The following is a 21049-nucleotide window of genomic DNA, read 5'->3' as shown; positions in this document are numbered from 1 at the left end:
TGCCGACTGCGCTAATCTTGTTGCCGTATTCACCTATTGAGCGTTTCGGGGGCTCTTGCGGATTTTGCCATTTTCCAGACACACTGGTTGACTGGATCAAAGGACAGGTTGTGGGAATTCATAAAATCGATGCCCAAAATATGTTCTGCTGTTGGGGCAGGTCGACTAAAACTATGGGGTGCTTTGTCGTTATATTGCCAATCTGAATGGGTACAGGAGCTGTGATGTGTCCCTGCTGTGAGTGGCCTGTAAAGCCGCTTCGGGTGATGGTGGCTGTAGTGGGCCACGTGTCTTTCTGGAATATGGTGGAGGAATTAATTGTGGTGTGGGACCCTCCTGTGTCTCAGAGAAATTCGATGGGCTGCCCCCGTATCTTTGCTGCAACTACAGGTCGGCCGGACCTATCCCAAAGGGTGTCGCAGGCCCAACTGGGGGAGCCCGAACACCGTCAGTACGTTCCGTTCAGGTCCGTCTGGTCTGAACGGGTGCCTACACTATGTATGGGCTCTGTCCTATTCTTATTCAGAGTGCCTGCCTGCTGAGCCCTCTGTGGCTTTCGTGGGGCATTGCATTCTCGTGCAAAGTGTCCTAACTGTCCACAGTTGTAACACTCCTGTGGCTTTTGTGGGGAGCTGTTCCTGCCTTCGTTCACCCATGCGGGGTTCTGGTGCGCCTTAGCTGTGTGTATGTCTGCTTCTGCCTGCTGTTCTTCGGGATTTTGGTTCATGGGTTTGTTTTGAACAGATTGCTCCCAGGCGCAGGACAATCTTTTTAAAACCCATTTCTCATTGTGGGCTTCCTCTGAGGGGTCATAATTCGTACAGGCTTTTTGTCCTGCCTCTGTTGCATGGGAGATAAGGGTGCGGGTCCATTTGACCATGTTGTCTGGGGAAAAATGGGCGTGGTCTAGGTCTCCAAAAACTGCTGCGAAATGGATCCACAAGCATCCAGCAAACGCTGTGGGGTGCTTGGTTTTCTTTTGCCTGCACTTAGAGGCCTTCTACGGGGTCACCCGTTATACCCAATCATGTCTAGGATCGCGGTATGTATTTCTGCAAGGGTGTCTCCTCCTACATTGTGGGTCGGGAAGGGCTGCTACGACCGAAGGGTCTAAACTCAAAACTGTGAGCTTTACTTGCTCTCGCTCATCCAGGCCGCACATAACCTGCTGTTTTACTCTGGCAAAGAAGTGGTGGGGATCTGAGGTGGGGAGGAACAGTGTGATTTTCTTGCACGCGTCCTGTAATTGGGTCACGGTTAAGGGGGTGGTGTACAGAAATTCCGTGTCGTCCGATGTGGCTGTGCGGTGGGTGGTGACTGGGTTCATTGGAGCCTGAACTATCTGCTCTGTGGGGGGTTGGGGCGCTTTTCTCTTCTGGGGCTTTCCCTGCGCACATGTTCCCTGAACATATCTCTGCGCTGTTTCATTCAATTCTTCCCAATCAGGGCCCTCTTCCTCATCTAACTGTGATCCAAAGGTTTCCTGGAATCCTTTTTGAACTGAAAGCAGAGATTGCAGTTCTGCTATCAGCTTCCGGCACTTTGTGTGGTCTAATGAGCTTTTTGTCTTTGCTCCGTGGTGGTAGTATGGAGTGCTCTTAACGCTGCCTTCAGGTCACTACACGGCCTCTGCAATGCCTCGACCTGCTTCTCGGTTTCCTCTCGTACCAGGACTGCACGTTGCATGTCCTGATAGGCCTTTTCGTACTGGGATTGGAAGCTGCTTAAGTGCGCCAGACAAGACTGGTGTGCCCTCTTGGCATCATCCAGCTCTCCGTCCTTTGCTGCTAACTTCCTTCTTAATTCTTGGTTCTCTTTCTCGCCCACATCGACCTTACTCATTCGATGCATCTCCTCTATCTCTCTGCGGAGCATCCGAACGACCTCCTCTGTGCCTCGCAATTGTGCCAAACAGGACACGATTGCCATCAGCTGGTGAGCTTTTCCCAAGCTCTTCTTATGAATTTCTGACAGGTTTTCCCACCAAGTATGTCCTATACTCCCGGGTCCTGTTTCCTCATTGTCACAGAATTCGCTCCAAAGGGGCCATCCTTTCCCTTTGAGGTACTTTCTGATTTCCTCTTCTCAAACGGGACACTGTCCTACTCTGCTGCTGGTCGTGCAACCACAAATTCTTCGGGGTTCATGAGGCGTTGCATTGCCTGCATTGCCATCTTTCCTCTCTGAATACCTCTCTTAAAATTTGGAACAAGGGGTATTAAGGCGGTGCTGTAATTACGGGTACGGCTTTCGCTATTTTCCGGAATACAAACTCCCGACAGTTTTGTCGCAACAAACATCTATCAGTTTACCTTATCGCTCTGTTAGTTACGCATGCATTAACACACTTCCGAATTATGCGGATTGATCAGAACTGCTTGAACACTTGTGGTTTTTCTGTTCCCAATTGGATTTCTAATTCAAATTTTGGGTTCTCCCGGAGTGGTCAAGCCACTTCTAGATCGGGTCCCGTCAGGATGTCGCCAGTAATATGTTGCTAACTTTTGGTTGGTTCAATTGGCTCTCTTTTATAACCTTTGCTCTAGAGTCGCCAGGTATCTTTATGATACCGCCACGAGGTTCAAGTTTAAGTACTGATCAATAACTCAACACACCAATTAGTAAGATTCAAATTAAAACACATTTATTATACGCAGTAAATTGCTACTCATGCATAAACTCTACTTTCTAGGCTATTTCTATCACTAACAGGCCTATACTTAGCTTCGGACTGGCCCACCAGGTCAGAGGAACAAATGGCCTTTCATTTAGGTCCTGAGTCTGTAAGATTCAAAAGCTGGTATGGACTAGTAGCTAGGAGCGCCTATCTCGTAGCGAGCGTTGACTTGAGACTTACTTGCTTGGAGCGGCAGCTTGGGCAGTTCACTCTCAAGGGTTGATTCGCTGCTGAGTGACCCTGCCAAGAAGGACAATTTGAACTTGGGGGCTTTACTTTATAGCCCCCAGGGGCTTCCCGCCCTTCGGGACGGACCCCGTACCTGGTTCCAAGTGATTGGACTACTTTCCGATCACTTGGATTGATTTCTCCAATGCTGGAGCGGTTCCCTGATCGCTAGGCGGTCCCAAGTGTCCGTTGGCCTTCCTTTGTCTTGGCTCCTGCTGGCGCCGAGGAGTCTGGCTTGGCTTGGTTTACCTTAACTGTTGCCATTGTGCCTGGGAATCGCACATTACTATGTAGATGGCTGCTACATTACTATGCAGATGGCTGCTGGTTTCGGTGCTATCTGGTTGTTTTGCAGGTTCCAATATACATGATTCCTGTATTTGCTAGTCTTTGCCTGTGTTGGCTGAATTTCCCTTCAGCCTTTGCGGTTCTCCATTTTAAGTCGGGAAGTGGCCAACTCAGGTGGCTACAGCTCTACAAGCCAACATTGTCAGCTTTGTTGATTGTTGCTCTGCATTATTTGAACATGTTGTTAGTCACCTGAAATACGACTCTTGGCTTTAGTTCAACTTCATCTTTAGCTCTGTCAATATCATTCACGCAGCAAGCATTTCAGCCATTTTTCCCTTCTCTGGGCAATATTTTCACTGGGCCATATTAAAATTCGTCTACCAGCACCCTGCCACAGTTATGTATTTTGTCCCGGTCATTCTACAATTTCTGAACTGCCTCTGCCCATTCCACTGCACATTTACAATAATCTGAAAGATTTATCGCTAGATTTCTGAATCCAAGTTAATAATGGAAGTTACAAAATGTGATCCCAAACACCGATTCCTGGACTCCCCATTCAATGTTTCTTGAATATACGCCCACGTTTGCACACTTCCAGGCTATTTCTTGCCTATATTCAAAGTGTAACTGTTCTAATGTTTACTAATAGTCTTTTATTTAGAACCTGATCCAACATCCCATTTTCAAACTGCCACTGACGAACAGAGGCTGTGCATCAGCGACAACAGGGTTTTTCCAGAAGTGCAGGTTGCGTCCTGTGGGTGGCTCGTGGGTGGATTGCGATGCAATTGGTCGTGCCATTACCGTTGTCACCTTGATCACAGCAGAAGTGTCCAACGGTTGCTATGGGCTTTTGCATCAAAAATGGTGGCCACTGCCACCTTTTAAATGAAAATAAATGAGGCTGTGTGGAGTCTTCCGGTTAGAAAAAGCAGCAGAGACCAGATCACACTCCCGGCACGCACATTTGACATCAAGCACCATCCAGGTATGTGCTTATGGTATCAAATGACAGAACAATGTTGCTTCCATTTTTCAGCTGCTGGCAAGCAAGGCAAGTGAACTGTGAAGACGAATGGTTTTCTTAAAAGCAAGAGACGGCCAGAGACTCAAATAGGCAGTTTACCTATTGCACAGGATCTCACAACAGAATCTGCTGGAGAGCTGCTAGGGAGAGATTTTGAAAGAGAAATGGTGGGTGAAAAATTCCTTTTGAGGTTAAGACCCTAGAGTCAGTTATTAACTGACAGCTAACTCCAAATGTAAAGACTTTGCTGCTGTAGCTGACCTGAATGCCACATTAAAAACACATCAAAAACCAATGAGCATGTCAGCATTCTGGTGTTGCATCTCCCAGTGTTGAGCAAACACTCATTTTGTTGCTATGGTCCTCAATACTACAGAGGTTGGATTTTCCCTTTTCATAAAGATGAAAACAGCACAAAGGAACTGGCTGAAGCCTGCACCTGATTTGCCCAATGCCCTCTCCTCCTTTGAACCAGATTCAAGTGAAATTGTGAGGACCAAGCAGTCTCCCCTTTCGCATTACAAGGTAAGCGAATGTGGAGTGGGTCGCAAAGCTTGGCCGGGTAGCAGAAGTGGGTCCTGGGAAAACAAATTTGAAAAATACGGATCTACAAGATGCATGCAGGAAATCACCAAGGCTCCTTAAACAGCACCACCCAAATCCACAATCAATACTATCTAGAAAGATAAGGGCACCCCTCACGGGATGCAGTAGTTCAAGATGAGAGCTCATCACCACCTTCTCAAGGGCAACAAATGATGGTCTCGCCTGTGATGAATGAATAAAAAAAGGTTTACACAGTCCACTTTTGATATTTCCTTGAAGTAGTCAAGGAGGTTGGTCAGACAATATCTTCCCCTTCTGATTACTACATTATTAGCGTAGAGAATCTTCAAGCATACATCTGATGTTTGATTCCACCTTATAAATGAAATAAGACCAAAGACTCCGTAGTTTCTTATGCCTCGTTTGCCAGCCTTTTGACTATAGTGCCACATTAGCCAGCTTCCACTCCACTGATTCTTCCCTTGTGTCCACAGACGCCATCACTATAGTCAATGGTTCACAAATCCATTTTTCTTTAGTACAAATAAATATGGCCTACTTATGAACATCATGTCAGCGAAAGCAACATGGCTTGCATTGATCTTTAATTATACCTATGTTAACTTTATTTAGGAAGAGTATTATAGTTCCTATCTTCCCACATGAATATCTTAAAGGAAGCAATTCTTCAGCATATTTATAATCTTGAACTCATCCCTAGTTTCAAGATAATTTGCACCTTCTAAACGTCACACCTGCTGGTAAGCTTTGCACCTGCAGTTGCACCGCTTTCTCAGTCTTTGCCCCTCTGAGCACTTCCTGAAAAATATCCAGGAATTTACCCACTCCACCAGAGAAGTACTACTAAATATATACTTATTTTTGAACCAGAGCACAACAGCAGACTGTCATCTGCTGCCCCCTGGTGGAAGCAACATATTTTAACAGAAACATTCCTGCATAAAACTAGCTTACCCATCATAAAATCCCTACTGTGCAGGAGGTCATTCGGCCCATCGAGTCTGCACTGACCCTCAAAGAGTCCTTCACCCAAGCTCACTCCCTGCCCTATCCCATTAACCCCTTAATCTAACCTACACAACGTTTTGAACACGAAGGGGCAATTTAGCATAACTAATTCACCTAACCTGCACATCTTTGGACTGCAGGAAGAAACCGGAACACTTGGAGGAAGCCCAAGCAGACAGTAACCCAAGGCTGGAATGGAACCCCGGTCCCTGGTGCTGTGAGACAGCAGTGCCAATTTGTTATTGACCCTCTAGCTCCAGATCATTCATCTTCACTAATCTCCCTGTCAAACGCTTTACTAACATTAATTAATGCCCTTTGAATTGTAACAGGGAAAAAACAAAATGTAACACCTTCTCAAGACAACTCAGAAGGCAATAAAGATGCTCTTGCTCATACCCAAGGGCCAAATAAAGCAAATGGAGAAATTACAAGAACTGCAAACCAAAAGTAACCACCAACCTGAAAGTAAAGGCTGTTCCTTAATAACACCATTCTTATTCCTCTCTTCCCAGTCCACAACTTCTTTATAGATCAGTTCTGAAACAATAAAGGTTATTAACAAAACTCTTAAATTGCAAATTTATCCTGACATTTTGCAAAAATCCTCATCATGCATTAATTATGCTAAATGGAATATCAACCAATCTAGTTGGAACACAAGTTAACTGAAAATAGCTTTGTCTAACTCAAAAATGTAGGTCTCATCTAGATGACAATTGTAGGGTTGTGGGGCCAAAACATGCTGAACTCAAAGTTAGAACTAGTTTGCAACATATACAGTTATTAGAAAGAATGTGGGAGTTCCTGGATGCCAGTGTGATCCAAGGCAAACACTTCTGTAGTGCAAGTAGCTCGAGGAGTTTTGACTCAGCTGCAGACAGTCCGAAGGGGGAAGTTACTCGAACACTTGGGGAGGCAGCCACGCCCCTTTCTCTCGGGTCTTTTAATTTAGTCAGTGGTCAGGGAAAGTAAGGTGTGACTGCAAGTGAGGCAGACAATCATGGGTGACTTTAATCCACAAGTAGATTAGATGAATCAGATTGGCTACAGTAGTCTGGAAAATGAGTTCACAAAGTGTATGCAGAACAATTTCTTACAGCAGTACGTTCTATAGGCAACACAGGAGCAGGCTATTCTAGACCTGGTTGTGAACCATGAGGCAGGGATTAATCAATAACCCCATGACAAAGGGACCTTTAGGTGACAGCAATCATTTTTTTTGAAGATATATTTTATTCAAGATTTTTTTGCCAAACATAACAGTACATAGTGTTTCCATTATACATCAATAAAACAATATAAATAACAATGGCCAGTTTTAAACAAATAAATAAATAATATTTGAACAAAATCAAAAACAAAACTAAATGGCAACTGCCTTGTCCACGATAAATACTCTCCAAAAATACAATCCAACAATCCAATATACAATTACATATACCAAATACCTATGCATATACAATAACATCCGAGTCCTTCTGATTCCTCCCCCCCCCACCCCCTGGGTTGCTGCTGCTGTCTTCTTCTTTTCCATTCCCTCTATCTTTCTGTGAGGTATTCGACGAACGGTTGCCACCGCCTGGTGAACCCTTGAGCCGACCCCCTTAGGACGAACTTAATCCGTTCCAACTTTATAAACCCTGCCATGTCATTTATCCAGGTCTCCACACCCGGGGGCTTGGCTTCCTTCCACATTAACAATATCCTGCGCCGGGCTACTAGGGACGCAAAGGCCAAAACATCAGCCTCTCTCGCCTCCTGCACTCCCGGCTCTTCTGCAACCCCAAATATAGCCAGCCCCCAGCTTGGTTCGACCTGGACTCCCACCACCTTCGAAAGCACCTTTGCCACCCCCACCCAAAACCCCTGTAGTGCCGGGCATGACCAGAACATGTGGGTGTGATTCGCTGGGCTTCTCGAGCATCTCGCACACCTATCCTCTACTCCAAAAAATTTACTGAGCTGTGCTCCAGTCATATGCGCCGTGTAACACCTTAAATTGTATCAGGCTTAGCCTGGCACACGAGGACGATGAGTTTACCCTACTTAGGGCATCAGCCCACAGCCCCTCCTCAATCTCCTCCCCCAGCTCTTCTTCCCATTTCCCTTTCAGCTCATCTACCATGATCTCCCCCTCGTCCCTCATTTCCCTACATATGTCTGACACCTTACCGTCCCCCACCCATGTCTCTGAGATCACTCTATCCTGCACCTCCTGCATCGGGAGCTGCGGGAATTTCCTCACCTGTTGCCTTGCAAAAGCCCTCAGTTGCATATACCGAAATGCATTCCCTTGGGGCAACCCATATTTTTCCGTCAGCGCTCCCAGACTCGCAAACGTCCCATCTACGAACAGATCTCTCAATTGTGTTACCCCTACTCTTTGCCATGCTCCAAATCCCCCATCTATTCTCCCCGGAACAAACCTATGGTTATTTCTTATCGGGGACCGCACCGAGGCTCCCGTCTTTCCCCTATGCGGTCTCCACTGCCCCCAAATTTTCAGTGTAGCCACCACCACTGGGCTTGTGGTGTATTTCTTCGGTAAGAACGGCAACGGCGCCGTCACCATAGCTTGTAGGCTAGTCCCCCTGCAGGACGCCCTCTCCAATCTCTTCCACGCCGCTCCCTCCTCTTCTCCCATCCACTTACACACCATTGAGATATTGGCGGCCCAGTAGTACTCACTTAGGCTCGGTAGTGCCAGCCCCCCCCTATCCCTACTACGCTGCAAAAATCCCCTCCTCACTCTCGGGGTCTTCCCGGCCCACACAAAACTCATAATACTCTTCTCAATTCTTTTAAAATAAGCCTTCGTGACCACCACTGGGAGGCACTGAAACACAAAAAGGAATCTCGGGAGGACCACCATTTTAACCGCCTGCACCCTCCCTGCCAGTGACAGGGACACCATGTCCCATCTCTTAAAGCCCTCCTCCATCTGCTCCACCAACCACGTTAAATATAGCCTATGCAATGTACCCCAATTCTTGGCTATCTGGATCCCCAAGAACCGAAAGTCCCTTGTTACCTTCCTCAATGCTAAGTCCTCTATTTCTCTGCTCTGCTCCCTTGGATGCACCACAAACAACTCACTTTTCCCCATGTTCAATTTATACCCTGAAAAAACTCCAAACTCCCCAAGTATCCGCATTATCTCTGGCATCCCCTCCGCCGGGTCCGCCACATATAACAACAAATCGTCCGCATACAGAGATACCCGGTGTTCTTCTCCTCCCCGGAGTACTCCCCTCCACTTCCTGGAACCCCTCAATGCTATTGCCAGGGGCTCAATCGCCAGTGCAAACAATAATGGGGAAAGAGGGCATCCCTGCCTCGTCCCTCTATGGAGCCGAAAATATTTAGACCCCCGTCCATTCGTGACTACGCTCGCCATCGGGGCCCTATACAGCAGCTGTACCCATCTAATATACCCATCTCCAAAGCCGAATCTCCTCAGCACCTCCCACAAATAATCCCACTCCACTCTATCAAATGCTTTCTCGGCATCCATCGCCACCACTATCTCCGCTTCCCGCTCTGGTGGGGGCATCATCATTACCCCTAGCAGCCTCCGTATATTCGTATTCAGCTGTCTCCCCTTCACAAACCCAGTTTGGTCCTCATGGACCACCCCCGGGACACAATCCTCTATCCTCATTGCCATTACTTTGGCCAGAATCTTGGCGTCCACGTTCAGGAGGGAAATAGGCCTATAGGACCCGCATTGCAGCGGGTCTTTTTCCTTCTTTAGGAGGAGCGATATCGTTGCCTCTGACATAGTCGGGGGCAGCTGCCCCCTTTCCCTCGCCTCATTAAAGGTTCTCATCAGTAGCGGGGCCAGCAAGTCCACATATTTCCTATAAAATTCAACTGGGAATCCGTCTGGTCCCGGGGCCTTCCCCGCCTGCATGCTCCTAATTCCTTTCACTACTTCCTCCGTTTCAATCTGTGCTCCCAGTCCCACCCTCTCCTGCTCCTCCACCTTAGGAAATTCCAGCTGGTCCAGAAAACACATCATTCTCTCCTTCCCATCCGGGGGCTGAGCTTCATATAATCTTTCATAGAATGCCTTGAACACTCCATTCACTCTCTCCGCTCCATCTCTCCCTCCACATCTCTCACTCCCCCTATCTCCCTCGCTGCTCCCCTTTTCCTCAGTTGGTGGGCCAGCAACCTGCTCGCCTTCTCCCCATATTCGTACTGTACACCCTGTGCCTTCCTCCACTGTGCCTCTGCATTGCCCGTAGTCAGCAAATCAAATTCTACATGTAGCCTTTGCCTTTCCCTGTATAGTCCCTCCTCCGGTGCCTCCGCATATTGCCTGTCCACCCTCAGAAGTTCTTTCAGCAACCGCTCCCTACCCTCCTGCTTTCCTTTATGTGCCCTGATTGATATCAGCTCCCCTCTAACCACTGCCTTCAGCGCCTCCCAGACCACTCCCATCTGGACCTCCCCATTATCATTGAGTTCCAAGTACCTTTCAATACACCCCCTCACCCTTAAGCACACCCCCTCGTCCGCCAATAGTCCCATGTCCATTCTCCAGGGTGGACGCGGTTCTTTTTCCTCCCCTATCTCCAAGTCCACCCAATGTGGAGCGTGATCCGAAATAGCTATAGCCGTATACTCCGTCCCCGTCACCTTCGGGATCAGCGCCCTTCCCAAAACAAAAAAAGTCTATCCGTGAATAAACTTTGTGGACATAGGAGAAAAACGAACACTCCTTACTCCTAGGTCTACTAAATCTCCAGGGGTCCACTCCTCCCATCTGCTCCATAAAGTCCTTAAGCACCCTAGCTGCTGTCGGCCTCCTTCTGGTCCTGGACCTAGATCTGTCCAGCCCTGGTTCCAGCACCGTGTTAAAATCTCCACCCATTACCAGCTTCCCCGCCTCTAGGTCCGGGATACGTCCTAGCATGCGCCTCAAAGTTGGCATCATCCCAGTTCAGGGCATATACGTTCACTAAGACCACCGCCTCCCCCTGTAATTTGCCACTCACCATCACGTATCTGCCCCCACTATGCGCCACTATGGTCTTTGCCTCAAACATTACCCGCTTCCCCACTAGTATAGCCACCCCCCTGTTTTTCGCATCTAGCCCCGAATGAAACACCTGCCCCACCCATCCTTTGCGTAGTCTGACCTGGTCTATCAGTTTCAAATGCGTCTCCTGTAGCATAACCACATCTGCCTTAAGTTTCTTTAGGTGTGCAAGTACCCGTGCCCTCTTTATCGGCCCGTTCAGCCCTCTCACATTCCACGTGATCAGCCGGGTTGGGGGGCTTTTTACCCCCCCCCCCCCCCCTGTCGACTAGCCATCCCTTTTTTTAAACCAGCTCCTCACCCAGTTCCCACGTAGCTGTGTCCCCCCCAGGTGGCGCCCCCCCCGCCCCGCCCACCCCACACCAGCTCCCCCTTCTCCCCAGCAGCAGCAACCCAGTTAACCACCCCCCCCCCCCGCTAGATCCCCCACTAGCGTAATTGCACCCCCCATGTTGCTCCCGGAAGTCAGCAAACTCTGGCCGACCTCGGCTTCCCCCGTGACCTCGGCTCGCACTGTGCGACGCCCCCTCCTTCCCTGTTCCCGCCATAATTATCATAGCGCGGGAACAAAGCCCGCGCTTCCCTTTTGGCCCCGCCCCCAATGGCTGACGCCCCCAGCTCCTCCACCTCCCTCCCCCACAACAAGGGGAAGAGAGAAAAGTTACCGGGTCGCAGGATTAACAACTTAAAAATCATCTCTCCTCTTCCCCCCTTTTTCCCCCCTCTTCGCCCCCCATATTCGCCCCACCACTTTGTCTCAAACGTTCTTTTTTTTATATAACCCACTTATTCCAATTTCTCTTCGACAATAAATGTCCATGCCTCATCCGCCGTTTCAAAGTAGTGGTGTTTCCCTTGATGTGTGACCCACAGTCTTGCCGGCTGCAGCATTCCAAATTTGACCTTCCTTTTATGAAGCACCGCCTTGGCCCGATTGAAGCTCGCCCTCCTTCTCGCCACCTCCGCACTCCAATCCTGATATACGCGGATCACCGCGTTCTCCCACCTACTGCTCCGAGTTTTCTTTGCCCATCTGAGGACCATCTCTCTGTCCTTATATCGGAGAAATCTCACCACTATGGCTCGGGGAATTTCTCCAGCCTTCGGTCTTCGCGCCATAACTCGATAGGCTCCCTCCACCTCCAACGGACCAGTCAGGGCCTCCGATCCCATTAACGAGTGCAGCATCGTGCTCACATATGCCCCGACGTCTGCCCCCTCTGGAAGACCAAGAATCCTTAAATTCTTCCTCCTCGCATTATTCTCCAGCACCTCCAGCCTTTCCACACACCTTTTATGGTGTGCCTCGTGCATCTCCGTCTTCACCACCAGGCCCTGTATATCGTCCTCGTTCTCGGCAGCCTTTGCCTTCACGACCCGAAGCTCCTGCTCCTGGGTCTTTTGCTCATCCTTTAGCCCTTCAATCGCTTGTAATATCGGGGCCAACAGCTCCTTCTTCATCTCCTTTTTGAGTTCTTCCACGCAGCGTTTCAAAAACCCGTGTTGTTGAGGGCCCCATATTAAACTGCCACCTTCCGATGCCATCTTGGTTTTTGCTTGCCTTCCTTGCCGCTGCTCTAAAGGATCCACCGCAATCCGGCCACTTTCCTCTCCTTTTTCCATCCGTGTCCAGGGGGGATTCCCTTCTGGTTTACCGCACAGTGCTTTTAGCCGTTAAAATTGCCGTTGGGGCTCTTATTCAGAGCCCAAAAGTCCGTTCCACCGGGAGCTGCCGAAACGTGCGACTTAGCTGGTCATCGCCGCACCCGGAAGTCCGGTGGCAGCAATCATAATGATATAATTCATGCCCAGTTTGGAAGCACTGAACTGTAGGCTTCAGACTAGTGTTTCAAACCTGAATATAGGAAATAAGGGTACGCAAGCAGAGCTCGCAAAGTGAACTGAGAAATTGGGTTAAAGGTGGGACAGTAGAGATGCAGTGGCAGATTTTTAAGGAGATATTTAATAGCTCTCAGCAAAGATTTATCCCAGTGAAATAGTTTTTAACTAATTTAGCAGATATTTTTTGAGGAAGTAACAAGCAACGTGGATAAAGGGAACCTGTATATGTGGTGTACGTGGGTTTCCAAAAGGCATTTGATAAGGTGCTACATCAAAGGTTACTTCACAAAATGTTGTGGGGTAACGTATTCGCATGGATAAAGAATTAGTTAGCAAAGAGGAAGCAGAAAGTAGAGATAAATGCTTCTTTTTTCAGTTGGCAAGTTGTAACCAGTGGAAAGCACAGTGGGTGTATCTACACCTCAAGGACTGCAGCGATTCAAGAAGGCAACTCACCACCACCTTTTGAAGGGCAACGAGGGATGTTTAGCTCAGTGGGCTAGACAGCTGGTTTGTGATGCAGAATAAGGCCAGCAGCACAGGTTCAATTCCCGTACCAGCTGAGAATTCTGAATTCTCCCTCCGTGTACCCGAACAGGCGCCGGAATGTGGCGACTAGGGGCTTTTCACAGTAACTTCAGTGCAGTGTTACTGTAAGCCTACTTGTGACAATAAAGATTATTTAATTTAGGGATGGGCAATAAATGCTGGCCTAACCAGCGACTACCACATCCCATAAACAAATAAAAAAGGTTCAGTTCTTGGACGTCAATTACTTACAATCTACATCAATGACTTGGATGAAGGGACTAAATGCATAGTCACTAAATTGGCTGATGACAGCATGATAGGTAGGAAAGTAAATTGTCAAAAGAAGGTAGAGTGTCTGCAAATAGATAAAGAGACAAGTGATATGAGTGAGCAGAAATTTGGCAGATGTTACATAATGTGAGAAAATATGAAGGGTAGAAAAGTAATATACTATTTAAATGGAGATTGCTGAACACGGTGGTAGAGAGGAATCCGGTTGTTCTGGTACAGAAATCACAAAACATTGGCACGCAGGTACAGCAAGAGATTAGGAAGGAAAATAGAATGTTGAAGCTTATTGCAAAGGAAATGGAATATAAAAGCAGGGAAGCTTTACTGAAGCTGTCAAGGGCATTGGTGAGAACACATCTCGAATACGGTGTGCAATTTTGGTCCTTATTTGAAAAAAAAAAAATGCAATTGAGATAGCAGTACAGACTTCATTCATCCCTGGGAATCCATCTTATCCCATGAAGAAAGATCGACAGGTTGGGTTATGCCCATTGGAATTTAAAAGAATAAGAGGTGATCTTATTGAAACATACAAGAATTTAAGGGGGCAGGATAGGGTGGATACCGAGGATGTTGACACTTGTGGGGAGACGATAACTAGGAGGCATATCTTAAAGACAAAGGGGTCCCTTTTAAGACAGAAGTTATTTCTCCTAGGGTCATTATATGAAATTCTCTTCCCCAGAGAGGTGGTGACTGAATATTTACTAGATAAGGGATTAAAGGGTTATGGTGGCTGATGGAAAACTGGTTGAGACCACAACCAGATCAACTATGATCTTATTGAATGGTGGAGCAGGCTCAAATAACGGAATGGACTACTCCATCATATGTTGCTACATTCCTAGTAAAATGAGTTTAAATACAGATTTAAATCGCCAAGGATGAGAAGTCACTACTATACAGAGGTAAAAGGTGGAAAGGAGGACATCTTGAGAAGGAACTCAGATGCAGCTTGGTGCTGTGGTAGAGAATGAAGACTGCAACGCAAGTCGATTGAAGCAGAGGTCCTGGAAAGAGAAGTTGTGCGATGAATAGGGCGAATGATCAAAGGATGTTTTGGTAATAAGTCCTACATTGCCAAAATGTTGTTTGTGCAAGGATACTTTGTGAAAAATATCACCAACTAGTAGCTTCAATGAGAGACAAGGTGCGAACCCTTTAGATGGGGCATGGGAACCTGGATTGTAGTTTTAGGGTACGAGAGATTGAGAGTATAGAGGTCAGGAGCACAGATTTGACTTCGCAGGAGGGGGCCAGTGTTCAGGTAGGTGGTTTGAAGTGTGTCTACTTCAATGCCAGGAGTATATGAAATAAGGTTGGGGAACTGGCAGCATGGGTTGGTACCTGGGACTTCGATGTTGTGGTCATTTCGGAGACATGGATAGAGCAGGGACAGGAATGGTTGTTGCAGGTTCCGGGGTTTAGGTGTTTTAGTAAGCGCAGAGAAGGAGGCAAAAGAGGGGGAGGTGTGGCGCTGCTAGTCAAAAACAGTATTACGGTGGCGGAGAGGATGTTAGATGGGGACTCTTCTTCCGAGGGAGTATGGGCTGAGGTTAGAAACAGGAAAGGAGAGGTCACCCTGTTGGGAGTTTTCTATAGGCCTCCAAATAGTTCTAGGGATGTAGAGGAAAGGATGGCGAAGATGATTCTGGATAAGAGCGAAAGTAACAGGGTAGTTATTATGGGAGACTTTAACTTTCCAAATATTGACTGGAAAAGATATAGTTCGAGTACATTAGATGGGTCGTTTTTTGTACAATGTGTGCAGGAGGGTTTCCTGACACAACATGTTGACAGGCCAACAAGAGGAGGCGCCACATTGGATTTGGTTTTGGGTAATGAACCAGGCCAGGTGTTAGGTTTGGAGGTAGGTGAGCACTTTGGGGACAGTAACCACAATTCGGTGACGTTTACGTTAGTGATGGAAAGGGACAAGTATACCCCGCAGGGCAAGAGTTATAGCTGGGGGAAGGGCAATTATGATGCCATTAGACATGTCTTGGGGGGAGAGGTTGGAGAAGAAGGCTGCAAGTGTTGGGCACACTGGATATGTGGAGCTTGTTTAAGGAACAGCTACTGCGTGTTCTTGATAAGTACGTACCGGTCAGGCAGGGAGGAAGGCGTCGAGCGAGGGAACCGTGGTTTACCAAAGAAGTGGAATCGCTTGTTAAGAGGAAGAAGGAGGCCTATGTGAAGATGAGGTGTGAAGTTTCAGTTGGGGCACTTGATAGTTACAAGGTAGCGAGGAAGGATCTAAAGAGAGAGCTAAGACGAGCAAGGAGGGGACATGAGAAGTATTTGGCAGGTAGGATCAAGGAAAACCCAAAAGCTTTCTATAGGTATGTCAGGAATAAAAGAACGACTAGGGTAAGAGTAGGGCCAGTCAAGGACAGGGATGGGAAGTTGTGTGTGGAGTCTGAAGAGATAGGCGAGATACTAAATGAATATTTTTCGTCAGTATTCACTCAGGAAAAAGAGAATGTTGTGGAGGAGAATGCTGAGACCCAGGCTATTAGAATAGATGGCATTGAGGTACGAAGGGAAGAGGTGTTGGCAATTCTGGACAGGCTGAAAATAGATAAGTCCCCGGGGCCTGATGGGATTTATCCTAGGATTCTCTGGGAAGCCGCGGAAGAGATTGCTGAGCCTTTGGCCTTGATTTTTGTGTCATCATTGGCTACAGGAATAGTGCCAGAGGACTGGAGGATAGCAAATGTGGTCCCTTTGTTCAAGAAGGAGAGTAGAGACAACCCCGGCAACTATAGACCGGTGAGCCTCACGTCTGTTGTGGATAAAGTCTTGGAGGGGATTATAAGAGACAAGATTTATAATCATCTAGATAGGAATAATATGATTAGGGATAGTCAGCATGGCTTTGTGAAGGGTAGGTCATGCCTCACAAACCTTATCGAGTTCTTTGAGAAGGCGACTGAACAGGTAGACGAGGGTAGAGCAGTTGATGTGGTGTATATGGATTTCAGTAAAGCGTTTGATAAGGTTCCCCACGGTAGGCTATTGCAGAAAATACGGAGGCTGGGGATTGAGGGTGATTTAGAGATGTGGATCAGAAATTGGCTAGCTGAAAGAAGACAGAGGGTGGTGGTTGATGGGAAATGTTCAGAATGGAGTTCAGTTACAAGTGGCGTACCACAAGGATCTGTTCTGGGGCCGTTGCGGTTTGTCATTTTTATAAATGACCTAGAGGAGGGCGCAGAAGGGTGGTTGAGTAAATTTGCAGACGACACTAAAGTCGGTGGTGTTGTCGACAGTGCGGAAGGATGTTGCAGGTTACAGAGGGACATAGATAAGCTGCAGAGCTGGTGATTCACTTTGGAAGGAATAACAGGAATGCGGAATATTTGGCTAATGGTAAAGTTCTTGGAAGTGTGGATGAGCAGAGGGATCTCGGTGTCCATGTACATAGATCCATGAAAGTTGCCACCCAGGTTGATAGGGTTGTGAAGAAGGCCTATGGAGTGTTGGCCTTTATTGGTAGAGGGATTGAGTTCCGGAGTCATCAGGTCATGTTGCAGCTGTACAAAGCTCTGGTACAGCCGCATTTGGAGTATTGCGTACAGTTCTGGTCACCTCATTATAGGAAGGACGTGGAAGCTTTGGAGCGGGTGCAGAGGAGATTTACCAGGATGTTGCCTGGTATGGAGGGAAAATCTTATGAGGAAAGGCTGATGGACTTGAGGTTGTTTTCGTTAGAGAGAAGGTTAAGAGGAGACTTAATAGAGGCATACAAAATGATCAGGGGGTTAGATAGGGTGGACAGTGAGAGCCTTCTCCCGCAGATGGAAATGGCTAGCACGAGGGGACATAGCCTTAAACTGAGGGGTAATAGATATAGGACAGAGGTCAGAGGTAGGTTCTTTACGCAAAGAGTGGTGAGGCCGTGGAATGCCCTACCTGCAACAGTAGTGAACTCGCCAACATTGAGGGCATTTAAAAGTTTATTGGATAAGCATATGGATGCTAATGGCATAGTGTAGGTTAGATGGCTTTTGTTTTTTGACTTTCCATGTCGGTGCAACATCGTGGGCCGAAGGGTCTGTACTGCGCTGCATCGTTCTATGTTCTATGGCACAAATCATCGTGAATGACTATGATTTAGTGGCCATTACTGAAACATGGTTAAAGGATGGTCACGACTGAGAGTTAAATATCCGAGGGTATCAAACTATTCGGAAGGACAGAGTGGATGGTAAGGGAGGTGGTGTAGCTCTGTTATTTAAGGATGACATTCGGGCAACAGTAAGGGATGACATCGGTGCTATGGAGGATAAGGTTGAATCCATTTGGGTGGAAATCAGGAATAGTAAGGCGAAAAAGTCACTGATAGGAGTAGTCTATAGGCCACCAAATAGTAACATTATGGTGGGGCAGGCAATAAACAAAGAAATAACTGATGCATGTAGAAATGGTACAGCAGTTATCATGGGGGATTTTAATCTACATGTCGATTGGTTTAACCAGGTCGGTCAAGGCAGCCTTGAGGAGGAGTTTATAGAATGTATCCGCGATAAGTTTCCTAGAACAGTATGTAATGGAACCTACGAGGGAACAAGCACTCCTAGATCTGGTCCTGTGTAATGAGACAGGATTGATTCAGGATCTCATAGTTAGGGATCCTCTCGGAAGGAGCAATCACAATATGGTGGAATTTAAAATACAGATGGAGGGTGAGAAGGTGAAATCAAGCACTAATGTTTTGTGATTAAACAAAGGAGATTACAATGGGATGAGAGAAGAACTAGCTAAGGTAGACTGGGAGCAAAGACTTTATGGTGAAACAGTTGAGGACCAATGGAGAACCTTCCAAGTGATTTTTCACAGTGCTCAGCAAAGGTTTATACCAACAAAAATGAAGGACGGTAAAAAGAGGGAAAATCGACCGTGGATAGCTAAGGAAATAAGGGAGAGTATCAAATTGAAGGAAAAAACATACAAAGTAGCAAAGATCAGTGGGAGACTAGAGGACTGGGAAATCTTTAGGGGGCAACAGAAAGCTACTAAAAAAAGCTATAAAGAAGAGTAAGATAGATTATGAGAGTAAACTTGCTCAGAATATAAAAACAGATAGTAAAAGTTTCTACAAATATATCAAACAAAAAAAGAGTGGCTAAGGTAAATATTGGTCCTTTAGAGGATGAGAAGGGAGATTTAATAATGGGAGATGAGGAAATGGCTGAGGAACTGAACAGGTTTTTTGGGTCGGTCTTCACAGTGGAAGACACAAACAGCATGCCAGTGACTGATGGAAATGAGGCTATGACCGGTGAGGACCTTGAGAGGATTGTTATCACCAAGGAGGTAGTGATGGGCAAGCTAATGGGGCTAAAGGTAGACAAGTCTCCTGGACCTGATGGAATGCATCCCAGAGTGCTAAAAGAGATGGCTAGGGAAATTGCAAATGCACTAGTGATAATTTACCAAAATTCAGTAGACACTGGGGTGGTCCCGGCGGATTTAAAATTAGCAAACGTGACACCACTGTTTCAAAAAGGAGGTAGGCAGAAAGCGGGTAATTATAGGCCAGTGAGCTTAACTTCGGTAGTAGGTAAGATGCTGGAATCTATCATCAAGGAAGAAATAGCGAGGCACCTGGATGGAAATTGTCCCAATTGGCAGATGCAGCATGGGTTCATAAAGGGCAGGTGGTGCCTAACTAATTTAATGGAATTACTTGAGGACATTAACAGTGCGGTAGATAACGGGGAGCCAATGGATGTGGTATATCTGGATTTCCAGAAAGCCTTTGACAAGGTGCCACACAAAAGGTTGCTGCATAAGATAAAGAGGCAAGGCATTAAGGGGAAAGTAGTAGCATGGATAGAGGATTGGTTAATTAATAGAAAGCAAAGAGTGGGGATTAACGGGTGTTTCTCTGGTTGGCAATCAGTAGCTAGTGGTGTCCCTCAGGGATCAGTGTTGGGCCCACAACTGTTCACAATTTACATAGATGATTTGGAGTTGGGGACCAAGGGCAATGTGTCCAAGTTTGCAGACGACACTAAGATAAGTGGTAAAGCAAAAAGTGCAGAGGATACTGGAAGTCTGCAGAGGGATTTGGATAGGCTAAGTGAATGGGCTAGGGTCTGGCAGATGGAATACAACGTTGACAAATGTGAGATTATCCATTTTTGGTAGGAATAACAGCAAAAGGGATTATTTAAATGATAAAATATTAAAACATGCTGCTGTGCAGAGAAACTGGGAGTGCTAGTGCATGTGTCACAAAAAGTTGGTTTACAGGTGCAACAGGTGATTTAGAAGGCAAATGGAATTTTGTCCTCCATTGCTAGAGGGATGGAGATTAAGATTAGGGAGCTTATGCTGCAATTGTATAAGGTGTTAGTGAGGCCACACCTGGAGTAGTGTTCAGTTTTGGTCTCCTTACTTGAGAAAGGACGTACTGGCACTGGAGGGTGTGCAGAGGAGATTCACTAGGTTAATCCCAGAGCTGAAGGGGTTGGATTACGAGGAGAGGTTGAGTGGACTGGGACTGTACTCGTTGGAATTTAGAAGGATGAGGGGGGATCTTATAGAAACATAAGATTTTGAAGGGAATAGATAGGATAGATGCGGGCAGGTTGTTTCCACTGGCGGGTGAAAGCAGAACTAGGGGGCATAGCCTCAAAATAAGGGGAAGTAGATTTAGGACTGAGTTTAGGAGGAACCTCTTCACCCAAAGGGTTGTGAATCTATGGAATTCCTTGCCCAGTGAAGCAGTTGAGGCTCCTTCATTAAATGTTTTTAAGATAAAGATAGATAGTTTTTTGAAGAATAAAGGGATTAAGGGTTATAGTGTTCGGGCCGGAAAGTGGAGTTGAGTCCACAAAAGATCAGCCATGATCTCATTGAATGGTGGAGCAGGCTCGAGGGGCCAGATGGCCTACTCCTGCTCCTAGTTCTTATGTTCTTAAATGCTCCATCAAAACAACGATGTCAAGGCAATTTTCCACAATAAAATCAGGCTTGGCAAAGGTATTGTATGCAAGTTAATAGACAGTCCAGAGAGAAATATAGACATGGGCGATGCTGGCAAATATTAAGAGGCACTGTTGAGCAAACCAGGATGAAGGTGGGTGAGTGAGACAGGAAAAAGGAAGAACGGATGTGGTGAGAAGCAGGGATAGAAACATAGAAAATAGGAGCAGGACGAGGCCATTTGGCTCTTCGAGCCTGCTCCGCCATTCTTTATGATCATGGCTGATCATCCAACTCATATCCTAATCCTGCTTTCCCCCCATAGCCTTTGATCCCCTTTACCCCAAGTGCTAAATCTAGCTGCTTCTTGAAAACATGCAATGTTTTGGCCTCAACTACTTCCTGTGGTAACGAATGGCACAGGCTGACCACTTTCTGGGTGAAGACATTCCTGCTCATCTCTATCCTAAATGGTCTACCCCATTTCCTCAGACTGTGACCCCTGGTATTGGACGTACCCACCATCGGGAACATCCTTCCTGCATCTACCCTATCTAGTCCTGTTAGAATTTTGTAGGTTATGAGATCCCATCCCTCA

The 21049-nt window shown here is 46.8% G+C and overlaps 1 protein-coding gene across 4 annotated transcripts in view; it reads right to left on the bottom strand.

Moving 5' to 3' along the window:
* LOC140426960 (mitogen-activated protein kinase 9) overlaps nucleotides 1-21049 on the bottom strand; it is a 114150-nt gene that overhangs the window by 26637 nt on the left and 66464 nt on the right. For all 4 annotated transcript variants that reach the window (XM_072512278.1, XM_072512279.1, XM_072512280.1 and 1 more), the window contains exon 11: nucleotides 6264-6341. In XM_072512278.1, the coding sequence (XP_072368379.1) occupies nucleotides 6264-6341 (78 nt within the window). The remainder of the gene's footprint in view (nucleotides 1-6263; nucleotides 6342-21049) is intronic.

This window comes from Scyliorhinus torazame, chromosome 7 (genome assembly GCF_047496885.1).
Source record: "Scyliorhinus torazame isolate Kashiwa2021f chromosome 7, sScyTor2.1, whole genome shotgun sequence".
Lineage (NCBI taxonomy): Eukaryota > Metazoa > Chordata > Chondrichthyes > Carcharhiniformes > Scyliorhinidae > Scyliorhinus > Scyliorhinus torazame.
Note: the sequence above shows the minus strand (reverse complement) of the source record. Positions and strands in the feature narration are given on the sequence as shown.